The 17337-nt window shown below is 32.0% G+C and overlaps 3 protein-coding genes across 3 annotated transcripts; 1 reads left to right on the top strand and 2 right to left on the bottom strand.

Annotated features, from left to right (window-relative positions):
- Nucleotides 1-210: 210 nt before the first annotated feature.
- On the bottom strand, nt 211-9733 carry LOC148306708 (N-acetylglucosamine-6-sulfatase-like). Its single transcript, XM_088264511.1, has 10 exons — nt 9550-9733; nt 9108-9434; nt 8722-8781; nt 7488-7691; nt 6545-6700; nt 5762-5935; nt 4685-4886; nt 3973-4325; nt 2281-2397; nt 211-718 (listed from the first exon to the last, which is right to left on the bottom strand). The coding sequence occupies exons 2-10, from the start codon at nt 9252-9254 to the stop codon at nt 560-562; spliced, it is 1572 nt and encodes a 523-aa protein (XP_088120637.1). The 5' UTR covers nt 9255-9434; nt 9550-9733; the 3' UTR covers nt 211-559.
- Nucleotides 9734-9753: 20 nt separating this feature from the next.
- On the top strand, nt 9754-11415 carry Spt3 (Transcription initiation protein Spt3). Its single transcript, XM_088264512.1, has one exon. The coding sequence runs from the start codon at nt 10322-10324 to the stop codon at nt 11264-11266; it is 945 nt and encodes a 314-aa protein (XP_088120638.1). The 5' UTR covers nt 9754-10321; the 3' UTR covers nt 11267-11415.
- A 2293-nt stretch (nt 11416-13708) lies between these two features.
- Nucleotides 13709-16962, bottom strand: LOC148306710 (uncharacterized). The gene is made up of 3 exons (XM_088264507.1): nt 16840-16962; nt 15440-15570; nt 13709-14966 (listed from the first exon to the last, which is right to left on the bottom strand). The coding sequence occupies exons 2-3, from the start codon at nt 15565-15567 to the stop codon at nt 13982-13984; spliced, it is 1113 nt and encodes a 370-aa protein (XP_088120633.1). The 5' UTR covers nt 15568-15570; nt 16840-16962; the 3' UTR covers nt 13709-13981.
- Between the last annotated feature and the right edge of the window lie 375 nt (nt 16963-17337).

Consider the following 17337-nt stretch of genomic DNA (forward strand, 5'->3'; position numbering starts at 1 on the left):
ACACATTGATAAGGCTATAACCGAGTGTTAGAGCTACTAAAAGTCAAAACGCTATGTAAAAGCTAGTAATACAGTAGCCATGATACTAGTCGAATGAAGCATATTAAATCTGTTTACGTGTAGCAACAACATCAATCTTTAACGTATCAACATTGATGAACTTTGTTCTGGCAAACAATATTTTGAATTTTTATTAATATTAAATTAATATTTTTTTAATTTTTAATTTTTATTTTTTGGATTGCCTAACTCTTATCTTATTAATATGTTTTATTAACATTTTGGTTATATCTTCTTTAAAAAAAGTATATATCTCATGTTTCCTTTAAATAATACAAGAAATTTTGTTTTACGGCCCGGAAAGGAATCTGATTTCTAAAATCTGGCCTGGCTGCTGAAAATGTTGGCCACCCATGCTCTATACTATGGAGGTGGAATGACCCAATTCAAACACCTTTATCTATCCACATATTTTTTAAACTCTTCTATAACATTACATATTTTACATGTTTGAACATTTGGCTTTTAGATTTTAGATATATAGTTGGCTTAATATAAACTAAACAGTATATTGGTAGTCATTGCATTCGGTGCCTTTACATTCCCGAAGATGTTGCAATATATTCTGATACTTGAACTTGATAGCCGGCATCAGTCCATTGATGATGTTCGTAAGTTGGTATGGATCTTCAACGAGATCATATGCCTCTTCAAACTCCTAAAAAATGCAAAAATACATGCAAAAGTCATTCAGAAAATACACATTTTACCAAGCATTTTAATTAGAGTTCTTTGTCCACAGAAAACATATTTCTTTTTTTAAAACCCATACCTGTACCCAGATGGTGAATAGGACACTGGATTATATTGATGCAGTATTAACTTAATGGATAGTTAAAGACAAAGCAGTCATGCATTCTACATTTTAATTTTTTTTTAAATAATTTTCTTTTTTCGTAAAATACTACCTCAAAGCCATTTCACTGTGATATTATATTTGTATTATGTTGTTTATTTCTATTATAAGAAAAAGGAGCGGAATATGTTTGATACAGATGACGTAAGTGAACATATTAAACAATATTATCTACAAAATAATTAAAATAAATATTTTCAAATTATACATTATATTATTTTAAAAGGGTTTAATATTTTTATAAGTGACAATAAGTCATGTATAAATCAGAAACTAATCTAAAGAAAGAAAAATTGTTTTTATTATTGATAAAATTCTTAATGAATAATATTGACATCATATGAGCAAATATTAATAAATTACAAATATGTATTAATAAAACACATACAAACATATACATGTATGTACATTATAAACATAGACTTGGGCCTTTTTTAGATAGAGGCTGTTATTGAAAGAGATACATTAACATTGATAACTATAAATTTGTCAATACCGACTTGGCCCCTTTCATAAATAATTGATTCATATACGTGGATACAATAGTGGGCACTTTACAGCCACTTGACACATTTATGCAAAATAAACTTTAACAATGGCTTTCTTTGTCTCCAAAAGAATATCAACCTTGTCAACATTACCGCACACATTTGTGGGGCTGGTGTACGTAATTCCAAACAAAGCTATGATAGAAAATGGGTTGAAATAATCATTAAATATAATTTGGTAATAAAAATATATTAATAATAAAAAGAAAGAAAATTGCGGTTCAAATTGATGTATTCATGTAATTTAAAAAATATCTCACAAGTAGCTATAGAATGTGGCAAAAAAAAATCTGGTTACTAAGACAAAAAAAAACAAAAAATTACTTGCATGGAAAACCAAACCAAAGTGGCAAATTCCACTTTTAATTTTGTAAATTTGAATTTTTCAAATTGAAAATTATTGGAAACATTTTTTACGCATATCCAGAAGCACTACAATTTCAAAAATATTTAAATAAAATAGTGTTAAATGGTTTTGTTTTTCAATTTCCAGATTTTGATAAAAAATAACATTGATTAATGTGTGTTGAGATTGGTTTGGGCATGTGAATCGAATGAGTGAAGAAAGAATAGCAAAACAAATTTATTAGGCGAATGTGGTTGGTATTGGAAGCAAAGGAAGACCGAGGAAAACTTAGCATGATTAAGTATTCCAAATACTTGAATTAGTTTTAGAATAAAAAAAAGTCTTTTAGCCGTGTTTGGAAATAGGCCTCACATTTATTTCATTTTACAAGGCTATCTGAGTGCCGCCGGCCGGTATCAGGTTTTCTCTCTTTGCTTTGGTTTGTGTGAACTGAGGTGTGTAAGACTTACCTTTGTGTCGTTGAATGCGCAATAAACAAAATCTATTGAAGGATGAAGGTGGCGCACACAGCCGTATGTGTTATTTTTAGCGTCCTGGCACTTGCAAAAGAAATCTGGGAGGCAACCCTGCAAATGAAAAAATCATTATTTACAGAAAACCACAATAATTTTTCAAGGAATGCTCAAGAAAGAATAGTGTCAACATTCATTTTGATTGAAACTGAATAGAATATACAGCCTATGCGATTAAAATACAGTAAAACATGCCTTAACTAGATCCCCTATATATTGGAAATCTGGACAAATGGAAAATAATAATCTTCAGAACAGGATTATGTATTTCATTTGAACAATAATACTCAAAACTGGAAAAACACCCGTATTTGCTTCCATTAAAATGTGAAAATATAATCTTTTTCGTAGGGAAACGTTTGTCTTTGCGTAAAAAACGTAACTAAGATGGATTATTTCTGGATGAAGTTAATGGACGGGAACTTAAAATACGCAATTTTAGAGAAGCACACTGTTGTGGATGTTCTTCAGGAATTTGAAGCTCACAAGAATTTTTCAGAACTCCAGAGTGGTTAAAGGATACAAAGGAGATTAAACAACGTTCTCTTGTGAAGATGTGAAGATAATGCACTTTGAAATACATGTAGGGACAAAGAAACTAGGAGAGAAGACCAATTATTTTACTTTTGTTGAATTTTGTTGAAATACAGTAATTAAAAAAAAAAATATTATTTGTTTATTTCATAGATACATACATTTTTTTTTACTTTATGTATTACGGCTCTTTAAGCATGGCCTGTGTTGAGCCGAAATACTTGCATGTTAATACAATTTTTTTTTTTATTATTATTATTCTTTTTAATTATTAGATTATATACATTGAATACAATAGATACAATAAAAATTTACAGTATAAAGGTTTTACAATAAAATAATTACACCTGGACTTTAATTGAATCACTTTCTACCTTGTCCCTTCCAACGAGAAGCAACCATCGACGGACACTGTTCTTAAAGACATGATCACTCCTGGAAATCTTAATGGTTTCGGGCAGCAAATCAAATATCTTTGGCGCAAGGAATGAAAAGGTTTTTTGCGCAAAACTTGTTTTAACGGATGGGCCAACGTAGTTTATATTCAATGCTAAGTAATACAATAATTATAAACCTATTAATTTATTTACAGACTTTTATTTTAAATTATTCCTTCATTGTAATCCAAAACTATATTTTATTTTTTAATTTTGATATCTCAACATAGATGAACGAATATGAAAGTCTGGGTGTTCCCGTATATGGGGTTCATTCTATATTCTCCTTTGACTGTGTTGAGATGTCAAAATGTAAAAATAACTCCTGAGTGACAAAGTGATTTGTGACCGATGAAGGATTTGGACACACCCGAAAATTATGAAATCATTTTCTTTACATTATTTTACTAAAATACACTTCCCAAACCCGAAACTCGTAAAAACTGAACAAAGTACTGGAAAGATTATGTTTCATTCAAGGCAGGTTTTACTGTACAAGCTTTTCAGTTTTTATTTTGATACGCCTCATCTAAAGATGGATGACAAACCTTCATCTGGGACCTTGACATATCAGGGATATTTTAAACATATTAAAAATAGCTTTAGAATTCTTGATAGCACGAAACATTATCGTAATCAACATATAAAATTTACTCACAAACAAGTTGTGATCACTTCCCCACGGACAATCAACTGATTCGGATGAACCTTCCCCATTATATTCAATCAGCATCTGTCGATCATACGCATCATTCGAGGAGACATTGTTAGTTTCCATCATAATTGATAAGTTAGAATTCAGGAAGTCGGAGAATAAAGGAATGGGGGCCCCGTTCATATCTGGAGGAGGTTCTAATCCAGCCATCATGAGAATTGTGGGAGCCAAGTCGACGTTTATCACCGGATGAGGTAGGATGACTCCGGGAATGATATCCGGACCTCGTATTATCAATGGCACTCTTATGTCAGTCTCGTATGGCTGCCTTTTGTCAAAGGGTTGGGAAAATTGACCTGGAAAATTAAATAACGATTAAATATTAAGGTCCAATATACGATAATCATAACATTCTCTCAACCCAGGTAACATTTGACGTAATTGTTCTTTTTTTCTTAAAACACAGTTATTGTGTAAAACTATTTTTAAAAAATTATGTATTTTTTTCAATATATATTCTAAAAAAAGTCAAATTTCAATAAATGTATATTTAAAAAAAAATTGCGCAGAGAAACGTTTAGCACTCAGTGCGGCCGAACGCACTGAGGGCTTGACGTTTCTCTGCGCTCAGAGGATCAGATCCCTATCTTCACACGAAATAGATATAAATAAAGACTAAAAATATGCAAGTGAATGAAAAGATCGTATTATTTACCGATGTGGTATCCATTATCTGAGGTCACGATTATATAAGTGTCATCTAGAAGATTAGCAGCTTCCAATTTCTTGACAACTTCTTCAATCATTTCATCGACTGACAACAAGGTTTGCCAACGCGCCCGATATATCTCATCAAGTTTCACGAGCGTAGAGTTTGGCATCGGAGCAGGCTCCATTTGCATAATCCAATGTTTGTCCTTTAATTTATAAAACAGGATATTTAGGTCATAAATGTCCATAATTTATATAGGTAAGGATATGTCCTGTAATATATATAACCGCAGATTTATATAACATTTACATTTATATAAACTTTCTTTTTAAATGTCACTTGTTGATGTATTATCAAAAATTCATTTTAAATTTGAGATAAAAAATAATAAAGCGTCAATAATAATAATACGCCAAAGATCATGAGCACTTCTCACTGATATGAATTTCAAATTACACAGCAGCATCCATCAACAGAAAAAAACAGCATTCAGCGACTCATAAAAAACGGCATTTACTTTGTGGAATAACAATGATTTAAATATAAAAATAAAGACAACTTTTTTGAGTTTATTAATGTAAAAATGACTAGTTATGAGAATTACAGATGTTCTCATTGACAGGTGAAAATACAAATTGCTATAGAAGATCTGTTTATAGTACGCTACAGTTTTTACTCATGCAAAATTATCTAAAAGCACAAAATGTTAATTTGATTTGTTTCTTAAATTATCATTTATTTTGTAAAATTTCATAATCTTTTATAATATTATGTATTTGTTTTTATTTTTATTTTTTGTGACAGTTGTTCTGCCTTGCATTATCAAACTGTGTGAAAAAAAAAACATGTATTAAATAAAGTATATATAAAACAGATTTATAAAATTGGCAATAAAGCTAGATTCTTAGTTTCTTAGATTCTTAGTTATTACAATGTCATACTATGTAGTTTTTTTCTAAAAATTATTGTAATTTTTTAATACAGTATAATTATTTCATATTTGACATAAAAGTTGTAATAATTTTCTCTATGAAAAAATTTACTGACCACAAAAATCTAAATTTGAGTTTAAAAACATACTTTTCCAACTGGAATGTTGAAATTAGGCGTGTGCAGTGCGCCAATGTCACTGAAGGCATTTTCATGTCTCGGGGCCGGTCGGAAGGGGGCATGAGGAGCAGGCGGAGCCAGGAACATCATGAAGGGCTTGGCACTGTTCGCTTCATCTTCAATGAAATCCAAAGCCATATCTTTCTGAAAAAAGTAGTCACCTGAAGATCGCAAAATGCTGAATGTCAATCATTTCAATTGTTATAAATCTACAGTGAAATCCGGGTAAAAAAAATTGTACTGTCAATTACGTGTAATCCACCGATTGCTTTGAAATTTTGACACAACATTGGATTCAAATATACGAGTGTTTTCATTTAAATACATACTTGCAACTGGTATTTTTTACCTGTGACAGGCGAAAACATTTTTTTTTACCGCATAAACAGCACCATCTGATGAATGTAACAGCATCACATGCAATACTAAACATTGCTCATGGTGGACAGTTTGCTTCTAGACAGATGCTGTCACTTTTAATTTTTATTGTCAATTTTTAATGTTTCCCATTGCATTGTTGTTTCATTTTTTATATTCATATTACATTACGGCATTGTGAAATTATGAAGAGATAAGTTTCTTTTTAATTTAATTAGACTGAACCACAGTAACGCATGGTCGGGTACAACTAGTTATTGAATATAATGATAAAAAATATATATTATTATGATAAGTTCTTCTTCTCCGTCTCTTTCCTCATTACTAAGGGTTGCGACCCTCGTGGAAGCTAAATATGATAGGTTAAACACTTACAATTACATCGGTGAGATATTCTGTGTTATTGTATTCAAATGGTACACCATTATGGGACAAGGTGAAGTTATAGTACTTGGAATTTCCCACAAGTCCCCTCCACACATCCCAACCAATCGGTACATGCTCCGGTCCCCCAGCCACTGCTTTTCCATACTGAAAAGTTACCAACGTATTCATATATGTCAGTCGATAAAGCATAGCAGATCTACTGCAAGGCAAAAAGATTTAGGGCTAAAATTGCCAAGGGGTTAGTTTGATTCTGCCAAACCAAACAAATGAACTGTCCTAACCTAAAGAGAAGTGATTTATTATTAATTTTTATTTCCATTCATTGTGATTTGAGTCTACGAGATAAAATAAGGAACACCAGGATAAGAGAAATATGCGAGATCCAAGACGGAAGACAACGAAGATAATGGTATGCGCATGCGAAGAGAATCTAACCATCCAGACTCCCCCACATTGCACTGCACGGTCACCCCAAAGTAGAAGCCTCCCACCAAAGAGATGGATTGACAGCTGGGAATCAACATCGCAGGAGACTTATCCCTTTTAAAAACAGGCCATAAGGCTTACACCAAGTAGAAGAGATTTAGCATAAATAAGCTACTGCCTCTAAAGATTTCCACCTCTTCCTGGTAATTCCGGAAAATCTTTAGAGAATGCCTACATCCAGCAGTAGATAGACAGCTAAAGAGAAGATGAAGGGACTGTCAACTATCTAGTAGCCTCATTTAAATGTGTAATGTATTAAATAATGTGGAGATTATATCTCTTGAAGGAAGGTACATGATGCCTATTCTTGTGTGACTGCATGCAGGATATGTAAAAAATTGTCATATTCTTTTGTCTCAGGGTGTTATGGACTTCAAAGTATCATTAAAGGTCTTCGTAAACTGTATTTTTTAGATACCTATTGAATATTTCATTGACTTCTTACCTCATTCAAATATTTCCCCGCGTAGAATGTTCTATATCCATTATCTTGCAAAATGGCAGCAAAGGTTTTGGGCTCATGAAACATCTGCCATTTCAAGTTGCTGCAACCGCCGGCCAGGGTGTTATTGACGGTCTCGTGATTATGAGGATACAGACCGGTGAGTATGGATGACCGACTTGGGCAGCATATCGGTGTAGCGACAAACTATAAAAAAATTACCTTTCCTTTATACATCTGCCTAACCACACTGCTCACTCCTTTCAACGTCATAAATCAAAAAACTTGATTTTTCAGAAGATCGTTTTTAAAGTGTAAAAAGGTAATACAATGTATTAAAAATAAACATCAAGCCACTTATTGAACTTTTTACTGTGCAACAGATCTTTATAGGTAACACCTGAATGTTTTTTCTCCATTTGAAAAATATTAAGTATATTAAAAAAAATAATTAAACAATACCTTTTTTTCAAAATGCAAAAACAACACTTTCTGCCCTGTAGCGGGTAAATATTAAGTTAAAAATATGCCGCTTTTGCTGGGATATAGTGCATTTTCTGGGCATTCCGAAAACATGTACAACTGAAAATTGACAATTTTTGATTTATGACGTTCTTGAAAGGAGTGAGCGATATGTCTAATTAGGATTCTTTTGCTCTGCGCCGGTAGGACTGATTCAGATCATTTCGCTTGTTGCCGGCGGTTTTTCGAGGAAGATTATAAATCGTTAAGTTTTATTGATCTTATTACTTAAACATTCCCGGGCAGACCACCAAAAAGATGGGTCAATAGCTGGAAATCGACATTGCAGGAGGCTAATCCCTCTTAAAAACAAGCCACAAGGCCTACAACAAGATGAAGAAGGCTTAAACAGAACACAAGTGATACTGGCTTCGGTAGCTTTGAGCACTACACCGAAGCAGTGTTACCAACATTTGCCAGATAGTTTTTGCGGGTTGGCGTCACTGGACAGCACAGTGTTGTAAATAATAATACTGCCTAGCAAATTACGCGTAATATTTTTAAATGACATAACATCAGTACCACAACGTACCGAAGTAGGCTGGTTGGTACTAATATTACATGATTTAACCTAAAAATATTTTTCTTATTACAATTAACCTGTTTTATTTGATACATAAAAAAATACAATAAAATGAGTGTCAATATAACGGGCTACGCTTAAATACAATCTAAAAAATGACTTAAAAAATATCATCCATCCTTTGATACTTACAGAATTGATAAATGTTGCTCCATTTTTTCCGATCAAATCTTGCGTTCTCCTCATAGGAGTCTGTAAGGTACACAATAGTAATATGTATTTCTTTTTTGTGAGAACATAAATTTTTATTTTAAAAAAATACATAAAATTTGTCATTTATTATATCTACTGTTATATAAATAGTGTACTGCACTCATGTGCAAATTTTCCTCAGATAGATTTCATAGTTCGATTTATAATTTGAAGAATTAGTAATGGACCGGAAATATCTACATTTTATACATAAGATGTATAGTTGTGGTTTACTACGATACCATTAAAACACTCAAAATATTTCTTTTCTAAAATTTGGATATCAATGGTCACATTAAACAGTTTAAAGGTCAGAAATTGCTTACTATGCCGCCCAGTACAGAATCCTGATCGTCCGTCAATACCAAAATGATGTTGGGATTTTTCTTGTAGGAACTGTCCCCTTCAGAGAAGTGAACCAGAGAATAAAACAAAAAGAGGCACAAATACTTTGTAAACAACTTCATTTCCATTTTGTTATGTACATAAATAATATTTCTACATATAGATCTTAGCTAACAGTTCAGCGTTAATGCGGAATAAACTTTTCACTTTTGAATTATTGAGGAACATTGGGCATCAGTTCCAGGCCGGTACATTCACTGGCTATTGCGATTCCAAGAGCGAAAAATCCGAAGCTCTTTATTAGTGACCTGAAAAAAGAAACAAACAAAAATCAAGCGTCATTTATTTTAAATAATCTTTATTCAATTGAATGATAAAATAAAAGGTCAGAGGACAAAGTGAGATTGACAACTTATCAATTACCATTTGAAGGGGTCGTTATACATGTCCAAAACAAACGGAACTAAGCCACCCTGGGAAGAAGGCATTTTTATTGAGTTTTTTTTTGTCAATGTGGAACCCCGGGAAGGATCCGTCGCACAATAGCAACAAATGGAGAAAACAAGATCCGCTAAACAGCAAACCGAAAACCAGATCGAAAATTGAACATGGTCGAATTTTCATAGATGTCGTGAGTACATTTTTTTCTATGCACCGAAAACATGCGGTCGATTCGTTATATCATGAACAATCATTATATAATATATACAAATATAGCTCTTATAAAAAGAAGCATAAAGCCTAATTTAGCAATTTGAATAAAAATTTATTACTGACTTTTATATTTTTTTACTCGCAATATTTCTGTGTTCTGTGTTTTGAATGTCAAGTTAAAACGTCATTTTCATGTCGGTTATACAAAATAGTTAATCTTTGATATCGGTCAAAAGCTAAAATATGCGCACTTAAAAGTTATTAATCGAAATGAAGCACAATGAAATCATTTTCGAAGCTATATTAAATATTTAAATCCGATACAAATAACTAAAATACTTAACGATAAACACCTACTAAGGAATAAATTATGAGCTATGCGAATTATTTATACTATCTAAATGGAACAGGAATTATTATTGTTTATTGCAATATACAATCAATCGACGATAATTAAATCCACAAGCGGCATCAACACTATTGATATAATTTAACATTACTGATTATAAACATAAGAGTTCTCCATTGACTTTATTATAAAATGGATATACTATTTCCCGCCGATCAAACCTCGCCTGAAAGTCGTACATATCAAAAAGAAATATCACACATGATGCATGGCTTTGGTGACAGTCCAAACCCCTCTCCTCAAACAGTATCCCTCGTAGAGTCTATAGTTCTACAACAAATGCGAGGTATTTTACACGAAGCTCTAAAAAACGCCGAACGGAGAGGTCATAAATGCGTTTATCCAGAAGACATAATATTTCTCATGAGAAACAATAAAATAAAGCTACAACGGATGCTGCTCTTCATGAAATCAAAATATCTCACCAAAAACAAGTCCAAGCTTTTGGGAGATACTTTCATTCCGAACATTCTTTTGGAAGAAGACAGCGAATCGAATATAAAGAAGAAAAAGAAGACCTTCTGCGAAATAGTCGAATTCTTAGACGACACAGGTGAACTGTCGAAATGTTTGAATTATGACGTTATTAAACACCAACGCAACGTGCGAGCCAATAATTTATCTCAGGGACTGAGTATTGAAAAATATGAGGCATACCACAAAGCGCGTTGCACATCTTTTGGCTTTTCACAATGTAAATTATCTGCTCACAATAAATTAAAACTGTGGCTGTGTCCCATGAACGATATAAACATCGCTTTTCAGTCATTTGATCTATTGTCGTATTTAGCTTACGAAACTGTCGCCCAAATTGTAGATTTGGCTTTCATCGTAAGGCAAGATGGCAGAGGGCTGATGAATGATCCTTTTGCTCGTCTCGAGGGTGGTAATTTCTGCAATCCTGCGAGCTTGGGTAATTCTTTATTTGTCAAGTCAGGACAGGAAGGAGTGACTCCTATCACGGTTGCCGAAGTTCGGGAAGCAATGAGAAGATTTTCCACCCCGAGAATAGGAACCATTGGCCTGTTTTCCAGAAACATTAAAAACGAAATTCCTATGAAGTTTTTAGCCATGTAAAATATGATCTCTAATGGTGGAGACTGACCGGAGCATTTCGTCGTAACGTAACACGTTACGATGCGAGTATTCAGGCAGTCACTACACCGAGCCGAGCGCTCCATACATAGTTTCGGATGCTCGATGATGCTCACCGCGAGCGATGTTACGACGTTATGTTATGACGAAATGCTCCGGTCAGTCTCCACCTTAAAGGTGTTAATATATAGGTTTCTGTATATATTGTGTATTTTGACTAATTTAAGTATTATAAAAATTTTGTCAATTGTTTTTATTAAAAAAATCAAATAAAAAATTTCCATTCAATCTTGTGTCTAATTTTACTTTTTCCTCTGACCTTACTTAATTCACACCCCAATGGTGCATAGGGCAGTGCATCAAATCAACACAATTATAGTTGATTATTAATTATGCAAAGGGAATGTGATCATTCTTGTGCTTCAGGTACCAGTCCGGGGCAATATAAAATAAATATAGTGCTAAATCTCATTGTCGGCCTCTGTAGTATAATTGTCAGCACGCTCGGCTACGATACTGGAGTCCCAGGTTCGATTCCCAGGAGGGGGAGTCAAATAAATATAAGTGATTTTTCACTCTAATATTTATTTAATATTACCCTGGAATTGTACCTGAAACAGAGGGCTGATCACCTTTCCTTCATGTGTTAACTATCAAGATAGCACTGCGTTTATATGATGCAGTGCCCTATGCACCATCGGGTGTGGGTAAGGGTTTGAGGAAGAAGAAATCTCATATTTAAAGCATAACTCATGATTTTTTATTTTTGAAATAAATCATTTTTACCCTTCAAATATTTGTTTCATTATTTAATCCTTAATTTCAGCAAACCTTGTTACACTTCACAATATTAAAAAATAACTTTTTAGAGACTAGTTCTGCCGTCGAGTGACTTATTACTTTTTCTATTACGTATTATATATATATATATATTTTTAAAAATTTATTTATTTAATTTGCTTCATGGTTAAATAAGTTTTTATACATTTAAATTTAATTCATGCGTTATTGGGGTCTATCCTCCGCATATTTTTGGGAAAAGGTGGTATAATTTTTTTTAGTTACATTGAAATAATTAAATTAAATCAAAATACCTGCAGAGGAAGAAGGCCAAGTATATAGTATTTATAATCTTAAGTTTTTAATGAATCTACTTAGTTGCTACAAATTCATTATTTTCACAAATCCAAAAACAATTTATTTTGACAAAATAATTTCTCAATTCATTGCAATAATACATGAATATATAATTCTTAGCCACAGATACTGGGAATTATTATTTATCATATTTCACCACGATAAAGATTGTAAGTAGCTGATAACTGATAGATAATGCACAAAAATAGAGTTTTACTCATCATTATATTTTTTCTCATGCAATGTTTTTTGTTGCATAATAAACTGATATAGTTTTCAATTTAGTTCACAGTAAAAAAATATTTGGGTACTAAAGATTTTTTATTTACGTTTTACTTCATAAATAAATTTTTATTGTTTTTAGTAATTTTAAACAAGGAATGGGAGGACTAGGCTGCGATAAAACGGTGCTCGCTTCATAGATCTTTGAATTGTATGTGCATTTCACAACATACGTGAAATATTTTAGGAGATTTGCACATATTTCTCAATACTGATTTTAAAAATTGCACCACATTTAAACATGTTATGAAATATAATGTAAAAGCTTACCCTTTTCTCTCTGAATTGAATTAATCATGATTCTAAATTATACAACAGAGACATTATGTCGATGTAGAATACCTACATATAAAAATGGTGTCTAAGGACGTTAAAAGAATCTGTAGACAGATATTTAATTGAAAATTTGTACAAATTTAATGTTCAACTATATTAAGTAATATTCTGGCTCAACAGTATCTTCTTGCATATCGACCTCTTACATGTCCGTCAACGTGCTTTTAACAGGCCATTGTTTCTGGCATAAAGGTATAGATAGACATGCTACTAATAAAGTATGTTTATGATCTTGCTTTCTAAATGTATACATTTGAGATAAGCATACTCGTTTTAAATATTTTTTTTAAAGGGCGCTCAAAGCACATCCGTGCACGTGCGAAATCACTACTTGTCAATTTTTCTGCATACTTGAAATGAGCATGCTTATGTCTAGTAAATTACATACACACACTTTTTAATACTAATTGCTTAAAAATGGCATGCCTTTGTGTTAATAATGAGCATGTTTATCTGTACCTTAACCTGTATGTGCATGATTACTAGCTTTATTGTTTATTATAAATATATTTTTATGTATATAACAAAAAGCGATGAAATGGTATTCAATATATATATTTTTTTTCATAATTCATTAAAAGTGATTGCATGTGTTTCAAATAACGATAATCAAGTTAAAAATAATAATTATAAATTATTGAAAGGGAAAAATAATTAAAAGATTGCGAGTTCAGACACATTAGTTTAATATAATATATTTTCATTCACAATAAATAATAACACAAGTTTTGTTATTCATGCACGCATGTAAAAAAAGACATAAAACATATTCAACAAATCAGAGCATATCATAAAGTTTAAAAGTTCGTAACAAATGTGGTGTATTTGATACACAAAATAAATAAACTATATTATAACTGATGGGTCTTCTTGGAATCAATGAGAAATGGAGATGTATTTTACGAGCGTTTGAAAATATCAATAATTGTACCCCAAATTATTTTATTCTGCTGATTGAGGATCGATTTCTACTAATTTAACTTTATCATTTTCTACTTTTAAATTTTTCATCTTGTACAAGGTCTTTGTAAACTTCTTGGAAACTCTTTCGGGGGCTTCGGATAGTCCATTAACAACACAAAACTCGGTTAAAACTTTTTTCTGCAATTTTTTGAGAGTAATGTCTTTTTTCTTTGACTCTACTACTGATGTAATTTTATTTATCCAATCAAAGTCTTTAACGCCATCCTTATTTTTCTTGTTGGTTTCTCCAGTATCACTGACTCGGCTTTCTGGTGTTTCCTTGGAAATGCCATTAACTTCAGGAACGATGGCTCCTGCGGCTTTGTTTGGTTTAACTTTTTTCTTTCCACTAGGCTTTTCGTCCTCATCTTCACTCGTAATCATCTTATGTCCCGCTTCTCTGAATTCCGCTTCGTACTTTTCACGTTTTCTCTTTTCCTTTTTTTCTTTCTTACTCAGAGACTTTTCGTCTGGTTTGTTTTCATCCATTTCTTTCAGTACACTTCCGTTTTCTGTTGATTTACTCTTCTTTTCTTCTGGAATTAAATTATTTGATACTTCGTCTACTGTCATGGGTTCGCTTTCATCTTTTTTGTCATCATCATTCTCCACAGCTACCTTATTATCAGACCTGCTGAGATTTTTCAACAAATCAAGTTTAGCGGAGAGCAACTCCCACGCCCGTTCCGTGTCCTTGAGTGAAACTCTATGGTCCATGCTTTTAACGAAGTTCATAAATTTGGCCTGTTTTCTGGGGGTATTTGGTTGCTGCGCCACTCTTTCAAGGAGATTTCTTAATGATCCAGAGAGGTTAGTATTTTCATCTAAAACGGACTGTACAATTTCTATCCAGGCATTTTGTTTTTTCTCTCCCTTATTTTGGTTTGGTTTTGCAACAAATCCTTTTCCTCCGTACCTTTCTGCTTCAGTGATACACTTCGTATGAGCTTTGAATTCATCGCCTCTGCAACAAGAAAAATAAATTAATGTCAGAAAAATTAACACATTGTTCGTGGAAAATGCTTAAAAGCGTCTTTTAAAAACTGTTGGTAGAGAGCAGAAGACACTTATAATTGTCCTATTTGCTTACTTTTGGTAGAGGGCAAGAGATAACAAAAAACATTGTACAGATGGGAATTGGGTTTGCGGTTACTTGTGATAAGTATACTGAGGGTCGGGCGGCAGACTGAGAATAATTAGGGTCAGGGTTGAAGAAATAACCGCCCGACAACCATGTGTTAATAACATCATTACTTTTTAAACACACTGCCGATTACCTTACATGTGAGTTGATAGATAGATCTTAAAAAACACACACATATAAAATCATTAAAAATATACATTTGTTTTAAACATCCACTTTTAACTCTTACTTGCACCAAATGGTGCATAGGGCAGCATCAATTTGTAACAATAATATTAAATTTGAATAATTACCTGAAGTCTTTTAGACAATCCATGCAGCAGACATCAGGGAAGCGATTACGGCATTTAGTTTCGTAATGTTTCTCCACTTTTGGTTTTTGGACAGATTCACCGCAGTGGGCACAAGTAAAAACAACCATGATCTAGAATTGATAAGAGAAAACACATTTATTTGTAAATAATAATAAAAATCTTTACAAAAATGCATGGGAGCACATTTATTCAAGCGTCCTAAAATTAGAATTATTTTTAGGAGAAATCCAATTTAAATCTGGCAACACAATAAATTTGCGAATGCTTCATATGCACCAATTTAGTTTTCTTTTTTTTTATAACTAAATATTCATCATGATTCATTATTGCAATATAATATTAATTATGATGGAAAACGTTTAACATAAAAACACTTATTTTAAATAATAAATATAAATTAAAAAAATGGGCAGTAGAAACTTAATTGTTTTGTATTAAGTCTGTTCATAAATTCACTCACAGCGTGTTTTTTGGTTATTTTGGGTGAAAATCATATTTCAAATTTATAAAATTTGTTGAAATGTAAAAAAGAAATTCTTGATTTATTAGATTGTATGGAAAAATCATACTGCAGGTGAACAAAAGACTAACATTATTTTGTAAAGAATGTTTTGAAAATTTCATTGATTTGTAAGAATTAAAAGTGGACATGACATCTGCAGAAACATTCTTTCACTAGAAAAAAATATATATTTATATAAATTGTTTTAATTAATTCCAGAGATAAAATGCAAAGATTGTGCAACTTATAAATATTGCAACATGTGGTGCAATAGCTTGGTAAACATAAACATTTGATCTGTATATGAATAGGCTAATTAATATGTTTGCTTTAAATGAATTATGCCGGTACATTTATATTTTTTATTGTGTTTTAGAAAAATAATCAATTTAATTTATATTTACAACTATTTAAAATGACTAAAATAAACCGGCAAACGTAAAGCAGATAGTAAATATTACAACATGTGGTGCAATAGTTTTGTAAACTTGTTCTGTTTGAATCTGTTAAATGTGAATACGCTAATTTGCTTTTAGTTTGATGTTAAATATTGAAAGGTATTACATTTAAGGGTTAAGACACTTCGGTTATAAATTTAATTAAATGCAAGATGTGTTTTTGACTCGAGATCGTGTATTGAATTGGAAGGGTTTCAAACACTAACACATATAAAAAATGAAAAAGAGCCAACAATTCTGGTATACATCTGATTAAAATTTACTAATATAACTAAAATATATTTTGAAAAGTTTTGAACTAGATTCAAAAATCCAATTTATTCGAGCATGTTTAATTCTTAGGTTAAGATTGAAGTTACTGAAAAAATATGATTGATATATAAATAAAAATTATTACGAATCTTAAAATTCATACTCACTTATAATTATTCTTCAAGTATTTATGCTTTAAAAAATATGAACTGCTTACGAGGATTTTAGAACGAAAATTAACCCGACGTACGAAAATGGATGTATTTATACGTCAAACGCACACGAAAAAGACCATAGCACAGACTAACTATTTTATATAAAGACCGCCAACTACCTCGATTTTTTATGGCTGGAAGTGATATTCGCCAGCGGCCGGAAGTGACGTAAACGGCTAGAAGTACTAAGCTCCCGGCTGGGCGTGACTTCGCCGCGGCTGAATGTCAAATCCACCCGCCGAAATATTTATCATTCATTTTTCACGTTAAATGGTATTTATATTGAAATTTGTTGTTTAACATATTTTCAAAATTATAATATTAATATTACAAAGAAGATATTTCAATATCTAAATTTATTTATTTCAGTGTAAACAAAAATAGAAAGGTCACGGCTAAAACGCGACATTTATAAAAAGAGTTCAGGCGATCAATAATGGTTACTCAACT

The sequence above is a fragment of the Brachycentrus maculatus genome, unplaced genomic scaffold (genome assembly GCF_059751285.1).
Source record: "Brachycentrus maculatus isolate JH-2025_06_01 unplaced genomic scaffold, ASM5975128v1 h1tg000229l, whole genome shotgun sequence".
In the NCBI taxonomy this organism is placed as follows: domain Eukaryota; kingdom Metazoa; phylum Arthropoda; class Insecta; order Trichoptera; family Brachycentridae; genus Brachycentrus; species Brachycentrus maculatus.